At 47.4% G+C, this 20,033-nt stretch overlaps 1 protein-coding gene across 1 annotated transcript in view; it reads right to left on the bottom strand.

Annotated features, from left to right (window-relative positions):
* The window catches only part of ANKS1A (ankyrin repeat and sterile alpha motif domain containing 1A), a gene marked incomplete at its 5' end in the record, with an annotated part of 78,028 nt that extends 64,124 nt beyond the window's left edge, over positions 1–13,904 (bottom strand). Inside the window, 10 exons of the mRNA XM_084301962.1 lie at positions 213–305; positions 2,042–2,238; positions 2,348–2,443; positions 3,709–3,810; positions 4,096–4,171; positions 4,823–5,119; positions 10,508–10,570; positions 12,372–12,528; positions 13,299–13,379; positions 13,900–13,904. Coding sequence (XP_084158088.1) covers positions 213–305; positions 2,042–2,238; positions 2,348–2,443; positions 3,709–3,810; positions 4,096–4,171; positions 4,823–5,119; positions 10,508–10,570; positions 12,372–12,528; positions 13,299–13,379; positions 13,900–13,904 — 1,167 coding nt within the window. The remainder of the gene's footprint in view (positions 1–212; positions 306–2,041; positions 2,239–2,347; positions 2,444–3,708; positions 3,811–4,095; positions 4,172–4,822; positions 5,120–10,507; positions 10,571–12,371; positions 12,529–13,298; positions 13,380–13,899) is intronic.
* Between the last annotated feature and the right edge of the window lie 6,129 nt (positions 13,905–20,033).

Raw genomic sequence — 20,033 nt, forward strand, 5'->3', positions numbered from 1 at the left:
ATAAGAAAGCAAGGCTGAGGTCAAAACAGAGGTGCCCTGGAAGAACCACGCAAAGGAAGTTCCCATGGCAAGTAACAGCAACGCTGGAGTGCAAGAACACTTCACAACCCAATTTGCAAGGGAAGTAATATCAAAATTGACTCCTCCCACATTAGGAGGACTGATCTTTAAACCACATTCCTGTAAAGCATCCCAGATCAAGTGTCACGTACCTCACAGGAAGCACCATGACCTATCTTCTTCTCCGTGTGCTGCTCTTCCTCTTCATCAGGCGGCGGCTTGGCAGGCGGGGGTGGCCGTTCTCTCTGCAGTTTAGAAGACCACTGTCAGTACGCTGTGCTAGAACATGTCCCCTTCTGCTCCCACTGACACTACATCCACGCTGCTGCGAATACAGCAGCACAGCAGACAGACTGTCCCTGCTCAGAACCTGTGTCCCTGCCCACTCCTTCACAGCTGTAGGACCACACGAGGCCAGCTCAGACTCACGGGAGCACTCACTGTGCTTTCAGGAGAGTAAGACTGCTTGGGTGGAAGGTGGCATTGGTTTATTGATTCATGATTTAAGGCAGTTCATTCAGCCCCAGGTTGGTAATGTCTATGGCAGAGGAACACACAGTGAAGATCAGTAATGAACTCGTGCAGATGCACAGGGAAGGACTGCTCATTGCTTGTGTCTTAATGAAACAGTAACAGGAATGCACGATTCCAGAGGCACCTCTTTTAGTGAAAAACCCCGGAGATCAAGAGACAGTGCTGCAGTGCATTCCTCAGCTATGCCAAGACTGCCAGGAGGCACTCAGAGCAGCACTGCCTTGTCCTGGTGGAGAGCTAAAGACATCCCTAGGTCATCTCCTGCCCTGCAACAGCTCCATCTAATGGCGAATGGAAACACAACAGACAGAAACTGCTCATTTCAAAATGCTTGAGTAAGTTTTGGGAGAAACTCTGGCAAGCTCCTAGAGCAATTCCCCCTTTCTTCTCCCTTTTCACTGCAGTTCAGCCTCTTCTCATTTGGGATACAGCTGAGCTTGTCTCACATCAGTCACAATCAACCCAGGACAGTATAGAGGTGGGTATAAGCCACTAAGATTTAGCTAACAAACACATTGCATCTTGTACTGCATACTGAAAAGATCTGGCTGAAATGTCCATTTTCTAAAGCTTTTGTTTCATTTCTACTCTATTTGCTAACAGTGCAGGAAAAAGGTTGCACATCCTTACAGAGAGAGAGGAAACATGGCTACAGTACCACCAGCAGTTCGATTGTTCACTGCTGCTTTGCCTTTTGTCCAAAAATACAGCCACAGAAAAGGCTTTGCAAGAACAACCAGAAAACAAATCCTAAAGCTGACACAGCATGTTCTAAGGCCAGCATCCCATCTGCCCCATAGCAGTGTTACTACTGATTGTAAGGAGGCAGCAGATGCAACTAACAGAGGGTGACGAAGACCTCTCCAGAGACAGTTCCAGCAGCTTTGCATTGCCTTGTGGAGCCTTGAGTACCCTCTACAGATCCCTGCAAGTAATACACAAAAAAAAAAAAAATGCTTCTGCCACCAACTAGTTGACCACAGGATACTCTTAAAGATAACTTCTTGGGAGCCTTGTCTGGGGCAAAGCAAAGAGAAAGATGAGAAATGCCACACAGAAAAGTTTCCGAAGTTTTTTCCCTTGACAATAAGCTACCCTTCAGCTAAGTGCCATGTTCTGACAAGTCAAGACTTACAACTGCCAGAACGCATAAGGATGCAACACTGGGTGAAAGTCAGGCATGGAGAAGGGACCACTTGCCATGCTGCGTGGTGGTGTGGGTAACGGTGGCTTATCTGCACTGTCCTGTGTTGATAGTGGCTGATGAGAAATAAGCTCAGCTCTAACACAAGCAGAAGAGGTACCTGCCTGCTCCGATCAGCGTGAGAGATGGTTTTAGAGATTTCTCGAAACTGAGGAACTGGCAGCCTGCTGCAAAATCATAATGATGGAGATAAGTTCCCTATCTTTCTAAGGCAAGCAGAGACAAGCACACGCAGCTACGTACAGGCCTGACTCCTGCTGCTTTCAGACCAGCTCCTTCTGCTTCCTTATTCATGGACTCTCGATCTGAAGATCTCCCACTGGCAAGGCTGTCCAGGGAGTGGCAGGAGGTTGCATTGTATAAAGCTTCATACGGGCTCTCCTCTTCAGGGTTCACATCAAAATCTATGATCAGTTCTGTCACTGCTTTCTCCACATCACCTGGGAGAGGAAGAGAGGAAAAAAGAGCATCACTGGGGGCTTCTGGCCTCTGAAGGTCAGCCCTCACAGGAGGAAGTGCCAGTGACTGCCGGGTTGCACGAAAGCCTACCCTGAGGTATCCGACACACGGGATCAGTGGCTGGAACAAGTGCTGCTTGGGCAGTCTTCTCCGCAGCTTTGGCACTTTTCCTCCCAATTGTGTAATCTGCAACGAGGTAGGGCAACAAAATCAATTTATGGCAATCTAGCTGCATGTCCACTATGGCATACGGTACTTTCTCCCCTGTGGACAGACAGCCAACTGTCAGCTCATTAAGCCTCCAAAAAATAACCAAAGTGCATTACTGAACCTCGCGGCTCAGATCCCAAAATAGAAACAGCTGACCCCTTTAATCACAAGGTTAAGAACAATTCTTTGAACTTTTACAGACTTACTAATGAGAAAGCTGCAAAGCTCCTGGAGGGACACGGCTTTGAGGAGCAGATTGCTCTGTTACAGACACAAGCTACGTGGCTACATGGGGCTGCAGCCTGCAGCCATAAAGCAGCAGAGCAGCCAGTTCTAGCTAACCACAGGCAAAGTCAGAAGCACTAAGCCTATGTGATTGAAGTCAGATGACATCTCACACAGCTCCCTCACAGGAACAAACTATCAGCAGTTACCTGCAATAAGTTCAGTTTTAGAGCCCATCTTTGTCTTCGGTTTCAGAACAGAGATAATACCTACCAGCCTCACAGGCAGAGCTTAATTAAAAGTCTGCCAAGTGCTTTGAACCTGCAAAGCTCTCAAATGCTAACCATGAGTAATATATACCAGTTGCATATGCTTCTGATCTTTTTCTCCACAGCTGAGAGGAAATTGAGATAGTGTAATTACAAGGTAGGAATTTAGCTAAGATGCCACATTTCATTGCCTAATTTGGACAGATACAATAGGCCAAGCTCATTTATAAATAAGTACTCAAGGCCTTTTCTGTAAATCTCATCTGCAAAATCCGTGCCCAAGCTTCACAATGAAGTGAGGAGTAGGACACAAGATCAGTGGGTGACTATTTGCCTGCACAGGCACATAAAGGAGAATTAATCCAAGACCATATCTAAAGCTATTACTTTGCATTCTGCAAGCAGATTTAGACTACCCTTAATTTTAATTCACTTATTATAAAGTGAGTTAAACAAAGCTCAATTTAGCCCATTTAAGTCGTACAAGTGATGCCGCACTCTTTCAGCAAAGGAGCTAATCCCCCTACAATCCACCCCTGGAAGCCCTCCTGCAGCCGCCCCATTCACCTGAGCATTTGAGCATCATTGTTTCCAACACCGTCACGATTCTCACCAAGGTACCCAGCCTGAAGCTCTGTTGCTTCCATCACTTTCCAGGACTAGAGAACCCAATTCCTTACTTGCACAGGCACAATTAAGCCCCCCAAACTCTTCCCTCCTGCCCACACACAGAGGAACACTGCTTACCTTCAATGAGAGCTGCTATGTGTTGACTTTTCTGAGAAGGAAGCTCCCTCACGATATCCAGAGCTGTCAGGCCTCTGTTATCCTTTATGTTCACATCAATACCTATGGTAGTAGGTAAAGAGCAGGCAGAAATCAAGAACATTTTCAAAACTTGCACAAATTCATTTTTAATCAAGTCACAGCTTACACACGTGACCATCACTGTGTGGCACTAAAAACAACTCTGTAGAGGCAGACCTAGAGGCAAACACCAAGGGATGACCTCTCCTGTAACACCCTCTGAGGAACACCACTTGGAGAGAAGTGCTGTTGCTAAAGAGGGGGTTTCTCAAGTGCTAGGTGAAGGAATCACCGCATTATTGCTTCAGAAGGGGATCATTCTCTCACCTGCAGCCAGCAATATTTGTACCACATCTGTCTTGCCAAACAAAGCAGCTTCGTGCAAAGCACTGCCTTTTTCAGTCTGCAAATTAAATGAAAAACAGCATGAAGCTAGGCAGTGGGGAATGGTGATGGAGGAATGTTTCAGAAGGTTACAGAAGCAATAAATATACTGCACCAAATACAAAGGGAGGGCGCCAGTATCTACGACTGATGACAAACTATCAGTATCATTACAGTGCCGAGAATTTGAAATGGAAAATAGGAACTGTCTCCTCCCAGAGTCAGACACCAAGAAAGGGCTTTCCACAGCTCAGCAAAAGGTCTTGTGCTGACAAGGAGTGACAAGACCACCATGTAGAATCTGGTGCTGTGGAGCAGCGTGTTTACAAGTGGCTTGATGGGAAGAGAAACAGTTTGCCTCCATTGCTACCAAGAGCTCACGGTTTCACGAGGCAGAACAGCGTAGGCAAAAGAGCTTTTTTCTCCCTCCCTATGCATCCGTGGCTCTTCGTCCGAGCAAGCATTAAGCATGCACTGCACCAGAATCCCTGTTTCTCAGAGGGACCAGAAGCTCAACAAACAGCCCAGAGGAACCCAAAGCCATCGCTCATCTTCCAGAAGTGATCCCCTACAGGAGGACAGGCAGGTGGAGCCCTCCCTGCTGCAACTCCACGAGTTCTCCATCCCCCAGCAATCAGAGCAGCCCCTCACACGCAGCCCCACCAAATACCTGGTAGTTGCTATCCATGCCAGCATCCAGGAGGACGTGGACCACAGTTTTGTGACCGTTCCTGGCTGCCAAGTGCAGGGGAGTGTGTTTCTTAGTGTTGCAGCTTAAAAGGTTGGGGTGAGCGTTCAGGAGCATCTTCACAACTTCCAGCCTCCCGTAGAGTGCTGCCAGGTCCAGGGGCGTCTCGAACTTGTTGTTGCGCATGGTGGGGTCGGTCAGCTCCTCCAGCAGCACCTTCACCACCTCCGTGTGGCCGTACTGCGCGGCGCAGTGCAGCGCCGTCTCGTTGTCGTTGTTCTGCGGGGGGGAGAAATGCCAGCGCGTCACAACGGGCAGAGCAGAGCCGCTCCGTGCCTCCCTCAAACCATTGAAGTTTAAATGCAAAAACAAGACAAAACAAGCAGCGAGCCCGGTTTGATACAGCTCGGAGCGGTGTTTCCACCATGTCACTAGCCACTGACCAGACACGGACATCCCCTGGTGAGCAAATCTACCGACCCGCCCAGTAAAAGCCTGGAAAAGCTTCAAAAAACATCCAGGGCAGTGAGGTTTACCCAGATGTGAGAAATCTGCTCTATGGGATATAGGTACTGTAAAAGGAGCAGCCTGTTTCCAAAGCATGGAGGTCAAAAGCAAGAGACCACGCTGAAGTTTAAGGGGTTGTGGAGCTGAATCTGGATTCCCACTAGTTCTTGTAGTGCTTGGGGAAAGCCGACTTGTTTTTAACTGGCAGCATCCCCTACTTGAGGGTGCCACAAAAACAAGACAGGATTCATGCTGCAGTTTGTGCGCCGCATATCGCAGTCTGCCGTAGCTTGATCGTCATCATTTCGGATTTAAACTTCAATTGTTTCGATCCTACTCATCCTGACCACAGCAGGCATTCCACCTCTGCAATTCTGAGGCTTGCAAGCAGGCTGGCCGCGTTAGAGAAAGGGTGCTGAATGCATGCAGTCTGTGCGTTAGGCAACAAACAGCGCCACCAGATCACTCCAGCAGCAAGCCCTTGCAGGCAAGGTCTCAGGTCAACTGGAGGAAGGAAGGAACGTCCAAGCACAGCATGAAAGCCTCCACAGCGAGAGCCAGATCCAGTTAATACATGCAGCATTTGGCAGGTTAAAATCAGCAATGCAAAGGGTTCAAAGACGAGCAACCTAACGTTTCATCTCCAGGCACAAAATAGGAACTCTGCCAGATTTCAGAGTCTTTCCTTCAAATTTAAGTTCATGGCAAATTTCTAGGTTTACTACTGTGTCCTACACACAAAGGGAATTTCAGTTTAAGGACTTTGGATAGAAACGCTTATCTAATTATTTGACCTCCCTCAAAATTCAACAGCTTTAGCTAAAAGAACTGAAGCAGAATTTGTCATTTTAAGAACAGTTCTCATTAAAAAAACAACAAGCTGTCTTGATAGAGTTAGGAGGACTATTGGAGAATCTGAATTTGACTTTCTTAAATACCAGCTTGTTAGAGCAGTCAATATTTTGCACCAGTTCACAAATATGCTACAAAGCTTGCTCTGTTGTTCTTTAATCCTATTACCGTGTTAAGTCATTTGAGGGATTACAGGAGTCATGCATGCAAACTCCTACTTGTTTTTATCTGCTATTTGACCGCATCACTTTTCAACCACATGAAAAGCACAAGGGGAGCGAGACATACTGGGGAGGCTGCGACTGGCGTGAAAGCAAAAGCCAAGGAGGCAGCAAGCAGCACCAGCCACGTGCAGGAGGCGGTGCAGAGTATTTCAGAGGGTGAGGAAAGCACGGCGTCGCTGCTAGAGCAGGAGGCAGTCAGACAACAGGCTCTATACTTGGAGTGGCAGAGGCAGCCATGGTGGAGGAACGCACATACAAGTGGACAGAAGTTACTGGAGAATAAAGAAGTCTGCACATAAAATACACATACGGAGTGAGAAGGGGAGAGAATAGAGAACTACAGAGATCACACCTTTCACCCCTAAGCTGGCAATCTCAAGGTATTTAAACGGTTGGCAAATGGCATGGATTGGATTTGACATGGAAGGGAACCCATGAGCCCACAGCACAGGCAGACCAAGGCCATCGGTGGGCCCCATACCACGAGGGAGGCTCACGGCCCATTTCTGCAGGACGAGCAGATAGCCCCAGCCCTCCTGGAGCCACGGGTGTCTGCGTGGAGGGAATGCACACTCGGGGAGCACACCCCAGAGCCCAGCTCTACCAGCACCATCCATCCCTCACCTTCCCGGCCACCCAGGCCATGACCCTCAAGGAAGCACACAGAGACCCCAAACACCTGCCTGATGGCTCAGGAATAGCAATACAAGTTCCTCTGATACTATAGCTGTTGAAGACTTCCCCCACGCGTACTGCAATTTCGTCTCGTTTTGTTTAAGCTACGCGTGGCTCTGGCACTCTGGGTGAAGGCCCCAGACTCCCCTCCTGTAACGAAGCCCACCAGGTGGTGTGATGGCTTTGAACCATCACAGCAAGTCTTTCCCCATCACGGGCTGGGTACCAGGAACTGCTGCTATTGCCCGGGTCTGTACTGCCTCTATCTGGGGAGTGTTCTGAGCAACCCAAAATACCAAAACCATGGAAGGCAGGCAAGGGAGCCTGCCTGCCTTCCTGTATCACCTTCCAGGCACAAACCAGAGGGGAGCCTGAACAGCGAGCACAACAACCCAGTGTATGTATTTATCTGAGATGGAAAAAGAAAATTCCTTCCCAGCAGCCCGAAGGCACAAGGGTTCACATTTCAAAACTTCTTAGAAAAACAGAGCGCTCAATAGGACCCAGGGGCTGCATTCTTGCAGGAATCCCAGCACCCGCCTCATTCACAGTTGGGAGCAAGAAGCTGGGCCTCATCCGATGCCTGCCTACAGACCACAAAGCGGGAACAGAAGCAGAAATGCCTCTGCTTTCAGATGGGTCCCATCACATTTTGGGAGCCCTGGTAACCAGACACCACATGCCACAGCCCTTATGCTCATCGCACACTGCAGCGGAGCATCCACAGCTCATGAAAGCAGATCTGTCCATGCTCCTGCTCCTAACTCACTGTAGGAGGGCTTTGATCAAAGAAAGGCAGATATTATTTAAAATACATGGGAAACTCTTCTAATTTTCTACCCTGCAAAGGTTTGAATGCTCCCATACGCTGCCAAGGGAGACTGTGGTGTTGCCACTCTGAGGCTTTTAAGACAGTGTTGAACAAACACCAGCCAGGAATGTTTTAGGCAGCCTTGATCCTGCCTTGGGGCATGGAAGAGGTTGTGTGACCCCTTCAGTCCCACCTAACCCACTTCTGAGGCTTCCCTGGAGGGTTTGTGTCCGTGCACCCATTTGCCTCCTCCATTCCTCCAGGTGCCCCGCAACGCCGAGCACTGCAGAAAAATGAGCCCCATTTGTCCAACAAACTCTCGGGAGCTCTGCGGGTGGCTGTGCTGCCCAGTTTCATTTGCAGGCTCCAGATGGTAGGCTTCCACTTTTCTCAGCAGACCAGTTAGATTTATAGCACTTTAAACCAAATCTGCATGAATCATTTGCTTCATGCAGATGCTTTAAAGAAGACAAAGGTAGTTTGTGCGGTGCAGTTTATTTCTCCTTGAGCTCTATGACAGCTTTTGCCTCTTTGGCTCTGCTCAGCTGCTTGGGTCCTTCGTACAAATTAAATAGCCTGATCCGAGGTAGTAGGAGTCAATGGAGCACAGTTGCAGCTCCATCTCTTAACTTCGCTTCTATCATTTGCTTTTCAGAAGTCCTTCAGGCCCATAACAGGCATAAGAGGCCATTTAAATAAAAGATGTTGAAAAGGAAGGGGAGCAAAAAGAAGCTGCCACTTTCCTGCAGTTTTTAGGAGAATAAGATGCTTCTGGCTCTTTTAGCTCTTCCTGACCAGGATATCAATTTAATCTACATCCAGCCATATAGAAATGCTTTCCCCCCTTTTCTAAATATCCCAAAATGTTTGGGAAGATGAAACACCTTGATTCAATCATTTCTAAATGAAATCCCATCCTGCAGGGGAGCTGAGAAGCTGGAAGCACCACCTAAGCCAGGACTGTCAGGCTTTGAACTTGGACATTTGTTGGTTCTCCCACCTGCAGCCATGCTATGGAGAAAACATCCAGGGTTGCACAGGTATGGCTCCACATGCTCTTCAAATGTGGTCAGAAACCAGCAGTAAGCTGGTCAGAGTTTATGATGGACCTACCAGTTAGCATATAAGCCATCTCTCCTTAAAACCAAGGCTCTGATTTCAAAAAACATGAGCCTTGCTCTTGAGAGTACTACAGCCGTCCTGAACACTGCCCTGCAAGTTCAAAATGCAAACGTCAAAAAAAAAAAATACTTTGTAAACATCAGTCCACAAAAAGCTAGCTCAATTTGGTCTTTATATTCCTTCCTCATTCAACAATCTAGTGCTAGTGTATAAGATTTTACTCCCTTATTGCCAGTCGAGAGCTCCCCTTCAGCCAGCTGAACCAACCACTCAGCTACGATACGTTTCCACAAGACATTTGTTGCCACAAAATTCCCAGCTGGATTCCTGTCAAAATCACAGGTAAGGATGAGTTTCATGTAAATGTGTTTGCACTTGAAGAGGTATGCGCTGGAGTATTTCCTGAAATAGAAGTCTGCAAAAACAACTCCCAGCGGTTAGCAACCTCAGGAATTTTGAGCGTGTTTTTAAGGTACTGCAGATCAAGCAGAGTGAAAGTTTCAACTGAACTTTGAGACATAAATATGTCACGGATGGCTGAGTCTAAAATAATTGGCTGGAAGCAACTGTGGCATGGTGGCTGAGAGCAGAAGCATCCCATGATAAATCAGCAGACGATTATGCCATCAGTGGGCTGCAGCAACACTATAAATAAAAATGAAAAATGGTGAGTGTCTGAGAAAACACCACCATCTACACACTGGGAGACAGAACAAGTGACCCCAGGAACTTTCTTACTTGCTTCCTCAATTGCTCAGCCTCAGTGCATCATAAGTGCTGATGTCATGCCTTTTTGTAGCTCAGGAACAACTAAAAGCAAGAGAAGAGCAAAACAGGCAAGAAAACAGGAACAGAAGACCAGGGCTGAAGGGTGAGACGACACAACAGACTTCACACCAAAAGAGACTGATGCAATAAGCGGTACATGAAGGACTTGGGAAGGGAGGTGTAAGTGTTACTGCCGTCCCTTCTCCCCGCCACCACCGAAAGAATTAACTGTCCACTCAAACAACAAATACAGCAGTATGCATTTTGTAGGAGAAAAGGCATGAAGATTCACTCCAAACAGCCCACAGAGAAAACGCATCCATGTTTAAGCAGGAAAAAAAATTCCTTCTCTTTGCATTTATCAGCAACATTAGCACATGAAACAATACCTAAAGCATTTGAATTGAAATAACATTACCTTTTGGAAGTCATCCAGCCCAATCAAGCAAACTGACCATCACCGTGAGTCCTACAAGGCTAAGCAATGAAGGAGCCCCCAGGAAAGTAAGGAAAAGCTTCCCTTAAATTATGTTTCTATAACTGCTTTGAAGAGAAAAACCCAGAGTAAATAAATGTTTGCATTTTACTTTTCCCCAAGCAGCTGCAAACTGAACAGCTATTATTGCAACTGGATGACATTGCACCTGGAAGCACGCGAGTGCAGCTTGGAGTAATGATGCAGTGAAATGCTGTCAGCATAGTACACACCTTGGCATTGATATATGGGTCAAAGGGGCCGTACTTTTTGAGTTCTTTGATCTCAAGAGCATTCTACAAAAAGGAAGAGGAAAAAGAACAAAAATGTGATAATGAAATGGGTGAGATATAGCAACAAAGCAATGGGTGACTCCCAAGGGGTGGAAGTGACAGAACACAGCGTCTTGTTCCAGTCAAAGCTATTAACAGCAGAAGCCATTCCAGCAGCTGATTCCTGTAACCTGAACCACTGTGCATTTCATTTACGAGACTCCGGACTCGAGCAGCACAGGCTACTCGACTGACTTTTATCATTTAAAAGGGTTCCTACTAAACAAACATTAATGAAACATTACCTGGAAGGGTTACACTAAGCTTTTAATCTTTTGCAAAGGTTTCCCATACACCTGTCCTGCTCCGACAGCAGAGCAGTTCATACTCACGGCCCTCAGTCAATTCTTATCAGATTGATCGTAAACAGTTTACTGCACTTCTCAAATCCATTTAAACAGACTGAATGCCTGCAGCTGTGCCCAAATGCATTACTAAGCACAGCTCCAAGCTGGAAAGCTATCAACAAAGACAGTAAAACACACACTATTAGTAATTCCTGCTCAATTGAGGAGTGGTAGTGATTAGCATTACCACTATATTTTTCAATTCGTGATGCTTCAGAAGCAGCCATTTAGCCTCGGGTGCCTCAAGCTTTACACTGCAGAACAGAACACCTGGGCATGAAAACTCTGGTCCCCACAAAGCATGGCTGGAAGCAGAATTGGGACTCCTAAACCCGACTCCGTGAAGGGGGAGTTTGCTCCTCGGCTTCTGAAAAAGTATACACAGCAGATCAAGATTAAACAGCAGAAACTCGCAGCTCCCAGATGTTCACTTCAACTTTGACAGATTCTGCAAACCTCGAGCCATGAGTATCTGACCTACTTGTGAATTAACTCCTGAATGGATACACGCTTTTAGCCTTGTGGTACTAAGACAGAGGCTTATTTTGGTTTACTTGCCTCCACCTGGATGAAAACCTGAGTGGTTAGGAGCTGATTCATGGGACAGGAGATATCCCTCCCTGAGGGTGGGCACAACCCAGGGCCCCTGTAGCTTTAATCATCTGATTTGAACCTGTTATTGATATCTGCCCTAGACACAGGGAAGAACCATAAACTAAGCTCTGCTCAGCTGGCCTCATTCAGTCAAACAATTCACTTATCTAAAGTCTTAAGCAAAAGAATTCTTTGGGACTTCCCGCAGTAGCGTGTCAGAAGTTCCCCTGGAATTATGAGATACCTGCTGACTGCCACAGGGAAGTTACAAGTTGTTTTTCTTGCCTGATTGAGAAAAAAATCATTAAGATTAAGCTAGGGATTTATGTGGGGTGGGGTAGAGCTAAAATTATCCTATGACTTACAAATTAGTTAACTGGAGCAAGTGCTACAGGCAAGCCAGGAGAGTAGCTAAGAGAGCATGGCCAAACACAGACTAAAAGCTGCTTCGATTAGTTCCCAAAAGAAGGGAGCCAATGTATCCTTTGACAGCACTAGAAATCTTCTCAGTTATCCAGCAACTGAAAGGAAAAACTGTGTTAGTTTTAGAAGCCCAGTATGAAAGCAGGAGAATGCTTCCTAGGTGCTGAGGGGTTCTCTTGACATACATTTACAGCTCTCTGTATAAACCATCATGTATACCTCACTAGGATACAACCACTAACTCAGACCTGGAGGCATTGCTTTAGGCAGCGCCCTCCTTATCCCAGCAGCAATTAACTTTATAACAACTGCTACTAGTTCGGGAGGGTCAGGAGTCAGCTGTAGTCCCTTTCCATTCGAGGGAAATGGTTCAACGGAGCATTAGAGAAAAATACGCAAACCTGCTCATTCACTTTAGTGTGCGACGGTCCCTGGTGGATGAGGAGCTTCACTATGTCTGCATCTCCTTTCCAGGCTGCCAGGTGAAGAGGGTAGCAGCCCTTACAGTCTGCTACGTTGGTTAGCGCGTCGTTCCTCAGCAGAACTTCCACCACATCCCTGCAAGAAAAGGAGACTCGAGTCCATAAGATATGCAGTCCTCGTCTCGCAGCTTACATTCCCCAGTAAGACTACTGTACAAAAAACTCATCTGAACAGATGTATTTCAGAGATCCTCTTGAAATGTGATCTCAAAGCATTCCTATTCAATGCTGCCCAAGGAAAGAAATTAAAGACTACTGAGTCCAGGGAAGATCTCTGCTACCTTCATACTAATGGAGCTGAACAGGCACTGAAGTCATCCACAAGCCACTCTGGTGAGAAGTAAATTGCACCAGCACAATAAAGATGAACAAAGATTTTAACTCTATTCAATTTCTCAGTACCTCAGGTAGCAGTGAACAAAACAAGATTTACCACACTGAAGACCAGAGTTACTTTCAAATGTAATAACACACAAAAGCAAATTTTAGGTGGTGCAGGCACAGCAACACATTGGACACCAGACAGACTGCAGAGGACTGTTACTGGAGAAGCCACCTTTAATATCTCGTTATAACTTATCCAAATTGTTTATAAATAAAAGGGTGGTTGAAAACCTCAGCGTTCTGCCAAATTTTTATAAAGATTTATGTTCACACTGTGCAACAGCAAAAGCCTCTATAGCTTTGCTGCACTGATGTTCACTTCTCGTCCTGAAGATGGTGTAGTGGTGCACCACGGCCACGTTTCAGTGGGAACAGCATTAGATCGGTGAGTGAATTACACAAACCGTAGCTTGTAGAGCGCCTCGTAACCCCTGTGACCAAAGGCATTGTAAGATGACTCACTTATGGCCATTCAAAGCAGCATGGTGCAGGGGAGTGTATCCAGTACTGTCAACGCAGTTCACATTTGGCCCTCTCCAGATGCTGCAAGACAGAAAACGTACAGGGAACACTTAGGCATACACCAAACAGACGGACAGCTGGCAACTTTCAGCAGACTCCTCGCGCCGAGCTGGTTATCTGGAAGCAAACTGGTGGCTGCTGGACAGCCGTGGTTAAGAGCAGTAACGCAGAGAACAGACCGCACAGCGCTGCGTCCAGCAGAGGGGTTAGCGTCACAGAGCACACAGCACGACCACTACTCGATGCTTTATCAGAACAAGTTGTTAAAATCTTTTTAAAATCAGAGCTCCCATGTTCCCCCACTTCCAGGCATCTTCCAGCCACACGTGCTTACCAAAAAGCATCCTCAGTGGGAGATGTGTCTATTAAAGTTGACCACAAGAGAAGTAAGCCATCAACCCACCCCAACTCTCACCCCTCCAAAGGATTGTGATGAATTTGGGAAAGCCTTTTTACCCCCATGCCAAGTCCCTAGAGGTGTGAGTTGATGACTGTGGGATGCAGAGCCTGCTCCTGGTCACTGGTGTGGATCCACACTGACCTCATACCGCCCAAAATTCATTTCCATCTGACAACTGTTAGCAGTCTATACGAAAAAGTAGGTGGTCTCCGAGCTTTTGCAAACACTTCCCTCCCTTGTTCAGAAGTCGAACACCAAGGATTTCAGGATTAATCTGCCCTCTAATCCCTCCACAGTGTCCTATTTAAAACAGTGCAGGAACACGCGTGCAAGAAGCTGGCTCTGCTCTCAACCTTGCTGCTGAAGGAGCTGGGTTCTGCTGCTACCAGGTCAGGCACCCCTCACCAGCGCGACCGTCCTCGTCCAGAAAGGGCACACAAACCCAACCCATCATGGTCACGTTCCTCAAAGCCAACAAACCTGTCCTCAACACCCTCCTCCCCATCCCAACCCATCCTTCCCTGTATGCTGGACTGTTTCAAACTTAATACTTCCAAGAGTTATACAGGATTTATAAGCCTAGACAACCCTTCTTTCCCTAAAGGAGTACACTTTGCTCCTTTATTTTGTTTTGAAACTCGGGGTAAAAGTTAACAGCACCCCCTAAACCCCCATGTAATTGGTTTTAAATCAAGTTAACTGTTGCTCCCACCCCCCCCCCAAGAAGCAGGCCTTCCCTGATCACTTCATTTCCTCCCCAGCACGTAATCACCACAGCTCACTGTATGATAGAGACAGCCCGAGCAGTTACTGGGTTTTCTAAAGTAAGTCATTACCAGAGGGCTCCCAGCCAGAAAACGCTACGCCAGTGTATAAAAGCAGCAGGAAAGGCACCAAACCAGCGGAGATCCTGTGCAGACCAAGCGGAAATTCAGGAGTAAACTAAGCAACACACTCACTCTCCAATGCATTTCAGGTGGGATTCACGAGCACCCTGCGAAATGGAAAGTAAATGGAAAGTTTCTCTCCGCCGCGCGATGCCTGATCCAGCACACCACTATAAAGGGCTCTGGAGTCCTGAGACAGCCCCGAGCTCCACTGGAGGAGCCACAGCTAAGGGGAAACTTTATCCAGGGGAACAGGGAAGTAAGCCACAAAATCCAATTTGGGAAGGATCAGGAGGTTTATCCAGGGGCATTCCTGCTCCGCTCACCGCCCTGAGCTTCAGAAGCAAACAGCAAGTCCCCGCACGCACGCAGTGCATTCCAAGTGCCACGAGCATCAGCTGCAGGACGATGGCTTGAACTGTGTCCTGGAGATGTGAGACACCAGGAACTAGAGGATGGAGTGCAGGAAATGCCTTACCCCATCCAGCTGCACAGTCCTCAGCACGAAGGGGACCTGAGTCACTCGCAGCCCCTGGTTTACTTTTGGCAGCAGGCTCATGCTGTGTGGTGGCCCAAACAACTTATTGCTGGATTTAAAGTGGCAATTTATGGTTACAGCTAGTGCCAGAAGCCTTGTGTATAGTCTGGAGCAGTTATAAATACAGCACACACCCCCACACACGCTGCTAACCTGACCAAGGCCAGAAGGTTCGACCATTTTACATGCCAAACAGAGCTGGATTTTGCTGCTGAGCTCCAAAACCTACAGAGCAGACATACAAAGAGCCAGCACCATTCAAACTTCAGCTGAAAGGAATATTTATGAAAGAAAACCAGGATTAGTAGTGTCACCAGCATCAACCAAGTCACTTGCTCAAAGGGACCCATCCAGTGGGCAGCAAGAATGGGAAGTGGAACCCATGAAGCCATCTTCCACCAGAGCATGGCTTCCTTGCAAGGAAAACACTTCCCTAAAATCTCCTCAGGCATTTTCTGGTTAATGTTTTAGAGTACTCAAAAACCTCAAAACACCCTCCAGCAACTCAAAGGAAAAGAAAACTTGGAGTCCACGATGGAGCAGGTTCAACGCTGAGCTCCGGGTACCGGAGAAGTCTACTGCTGGGATGTGAAGATATTTTTAACAGAGCTGTTGTATCCTTCCCTTCCACCCCACCCTTACCCGGTCTTGGAAATACAGAAAGCTTTTATCAAAGAAAGGTCAAATCACCCAAAAGTGCAGTTGGAAAGGATTTAAGAGGAGAACTATTTATATGCAGATGTCAGGGCGGCAGCGGGAGTCTATCAGTCTCCTCCCTTCTCTTCCTCTCCAGCTCCATAGGAACACCACGAAGTTCTCCTGACTTCACAGAAACCAAATCTTCCAGCCCATTTTTATTTACGCAACGCATAGCATTAGAGTGACAGGCCAAGATAAGATCCTGAGTTTCTTATTTGGGATCTAAACACAGGAAAAGAAGCCTACTACAGGCTGCAGAAACAGAAACATCAGCACAGGAAGATTATTTTGAAAGACCCCACAGTTCCTGCAGAGCAGCACTCGCAGTGCCTGGTGCATCTGCGGGATGAGCTGAACGACGTCTCAGACATTACCTGTAGGAACCACGGCAGAGCTCCCAGAAATAAAATAGTAGGAAAATAACAGGAACGCTCCCTACCACCACCACTATGGGAGAGGAGGTGGGTACTCTGGGATTAGCTCTTTGAATGAAGAGTTTGTCTCACCTCTTCAGGCCAGACAGGGAAGGTTACAAAGGTTTATGGCAATGGGAGTAACTCAGCAAGAACCTGCCCGCACCAGGAGGCTTTGTGAGCATCAGGAGGTTACCAACTCCTAATGTGCAGCGCACAGACCAGGGTAAAAGCTGTAAATATCTGCCAAGGTCACAGCCAGGACTCAACCGTCCAAGAAAGTTCAGAGAAAAGGCAGAGAAAGCCACTCACCACCCTGCTGTCATCCCTGAATCAGCCTGCAGCACTTCGAAGCCGCACACGTCTCCAGAACACGACTTGAACAAATGGGCTCTGCTATTTAAAGGAAGACACCCCGAGCTCGGCAGAGACAACATTTTGAGAACATACAGCAAGAAAATCCCCAACTGGAAGCAGTCTACAAAGAACCCTTCCAGGATCCCCTGCACAAAGCAGAACAGATTTGCACTTCTTGCAGCCAAGCTGCCTCCAGGCTTCCTGGGAACGACGTCGCTCCCGCAGGCGTTTTGAGCTTTCTGATACAGACAGCACACCAAGAAGCCCTGCTCAGCCAGCCCCACTTTGGGAACTCTTCCTGGACAAATACGTAAGGAATAGCGCCTACCTCCTCCTGGTTCAGATGAGAAATGAAGCAAGAAAAATAGATGAGCACTTATGTGTGATGCTGTGAGATCGTGCAGTGTCAGGGACTGAGTCATTCGGGAGTTGGACCCAACCATCCCCGTGGGTCCTTTCCAGCTCAGGATATTCCATGTCTGATTTCACCTTCACGGCATCTCCTGACAGACCTGTTGCCTTGATTTTACAAGGCAGAAGGGAAGTCATTCAAAAACAGGACAGCAGAAACATTGCCTTCAGCAAAACCAGACAAGACAGAACAAAACTCAGGAAATCCTAACGCCGAGCCAGTGCGGGGATGACAACTCCGAAGCCGCCAGGGTTTTCTTCCCTGCTGCGTCACGGAGCCTTGGGAAAAGGTCTCCTTCCAGCTCCCAGCCTTCTCATGTGAAAAATGGAAGCAGCGTGGAGAGAAGCAGAGCACAAAGCCAAGTCCTATCGACGTACAGTGTGATTTGGGGCTGTTTCTAATTAAACACAAAACCAGATCCCTGCATGGGAAGGAGAACACTGTAAATACCAGGTCCCAGTAAAGTTCAGAGAAGGTCTGGAGCCAATCCGACTACCACTGGTGTTTGCTTTCTTTTCTCCCCCAGTTCCCCAAAAGCCCTTTGCATCACAGGGGGGTTGCTTTTATACTTGCTGCATCTGTTATGAAAGCAAACCTCTCCAGAGATCACCCAGATTTCACCTCCCTGTTGCTGCACCAGGGTAGCACGCAACGCTCCTGATCTGCTGAAGGCAATTAAGACTGACCACAAACGATACAAGAGCAGCTCTGAAAACCTGCAAAATCTGTTCTGTTTGAACTAATTCCTGCATTCAGTTTTTCTTGCTCCGTGACTCAGCAAGCGCTGTAGCTTTTTAAATAAGGTTTCCTGTTTGTAAAAAAAAATGCTGAATAAAGCACATTGCTTTAGGTCACGATCCAACCCAAGAGTTCCTTTAAACAAGAGGATATTTGTCCTCTTGCTTTTCCATTTCTTTCTTCCTGGCCGTAGTAACTTTACTCACCAAATTGTCTGGGGGCAACGGGCTACAGCAGAGGCCAACTGCTCTGAAGGACTACCCAACTTTTTCAAGTCAAATGAGTTTTCAGAGCTGGTTTGCAGTTTCAGCTGGGTTACAGAAGCACTCAAAGACTTCAGGACCCCCGTGTGTGCAGGCAGCTGAAGGCCATCGCCACCCCGGTCTATTTACACGCTCAGTGCAGAAGACACAATGAGCAACACCGGCACTGTCACTGCTTTGGGGCCAGCACACACAAACATCTCGGCTCAAGGTCACAAAGGAAGTTTAAAGCAGATGAGAACTGATCCCAGATGTTTGGAGTCCAAGTTCAATGCCTTAGAGACAGCTTGCCCAAGGGGCAGTTAGGGCTGGAGGCCGATGAACTCCCAGAGCATTGCCCAGAGGATGAGGAGAGCCGGCCCGTAATATCCACACAACCCCCAGATTCTTGCAGCACTAACACAATCCTCTTTTGGTATTTCCTGCTCGCAGACTGATAACACAAACAACTCAAATGCTTCGTGTGAGAATTTAAGGTTAGAAAGCGGGCTTCGGCTTTGCTGGAAAGAAGCAGCGCTGCGCCCATTTCACAGACAGGCACAAGCAGGGCACAGCGGGGCTCGGACAGAGCTGCGACCCCTTCCTCGTGTGCCTCCCCACTCGAGAACACAATAGCTTTTCCAAAAATAAACTGCTGATGCAGGCTGGAGGAGATTAAAGCAGAATATTCCTGGGATGGAGGGAACGTGGCTAAATCCCAAGCAATACTTTCTCAGCCCCTCTTGGCAGGCTCCAGGAAGGAGCTCCACGAGCAACCCACTCAGATTCCAGCTATCGGAGAGGCTGCAAAGGAAGCCAAAGCAGTGATCTCTGCCTTACAGAGGTCATTAAACTTCTTCGTCCAGATTTTTCTTTGCTATAAAGTTGGGATGATTGCTTCCACCCAGCGCTCCTTGGCTGCTCTCCTCTCATCTTCTTGCCTGCACTGCCACCCTCTCGCACCATTCACAGCCCCCGTTTTTTTTTTCTGTTCTGCTGACTCTTCCCAAACTCGAGTCTCCCAACCCAGTGAGCCAAGGAACTCACTCCCCTCATCTGCCTCAGCTTTTCTGCTCAGGCCAACATCAAGCACCCAGATCAAGGGGAGCTTAATTTCGCCTGGTACTTCAGGCTCATCAGGAATTGTGCTTTCTGCAGCAGTTAGCACTAACAGCACAATACTGAAGAGCCTGGCATCACCATTTTACAGCTGTGTTGTCTTATCCATTACATAAAAAAAAAAATCAGACCTGCTATAGAAAATGTGGGTGGCCACGTAACGCAGAGGATGATTGCACGATGCCTTACAGAGAATCCCAGCACTGTAAATGCGCGAAGTCCCGCTTTGCATTCCAGTCCTGCCCAGGAAGCATTTGTTATGCACAAAAATTCTCCCACTAACATCACTGCCTCCATCATTCTCTCAGAAAAAAACAACACATGCGGTAATCCACATTTATCACTTCAAACATGACGACATTGCCAAGCGTTTCACAACCAAGTGCAGTAATTACCTTCTACACAATGCAGAAGAGCTCTGTTACAGGCCAAGGGATCCAAAGGGAAGAGATAAGGCTTGTGTCATTTTGTGGGGTTTTGTTGTGGGTTTTTTGTTAGTCCTTTTTGCAATGATTCAGAACAAAAATTTCCTTTTCACAGAAAACAAGACTCAAATGCAACTTCATGTACTTGAATGACAGGGAAGAAGCTGAGTGATCTGAGCCAGTGCCACACGTGCTTCTCAAGTGCCTCGGGACTTGGGGAAACCACAGGCAAGAAGAACCATCGGCAAGGACACACTGCAGAGCTCGGTCTGCAAGGCCTCAGGGAGCTGAAGGCCACCAGCTTTTCCCACTGGAAAAAACAGGGAAGTCAGAGCAGAGAATGCTCCCAAAACTGCCAGGAGAAGCACAGAGAAATCCCCCTCACTGCAAGCAGTAAGTTATTCTGAAAAAGGTCTTGATGGTGAAGTGAATCAGAAAAAGATTA

The sequence above is a fragment of the Netta rufina genome, assembly GCF_964035555.1.
Source record: "Netta rufina genome assembly, chromosome: 26".
In the NCBI taxonomy this organism is placed as follows: Eukaryota; Metazoa; Chordata; class Aves; order Anseriformes; family Anatidae; genus Netta; species Netta rufina.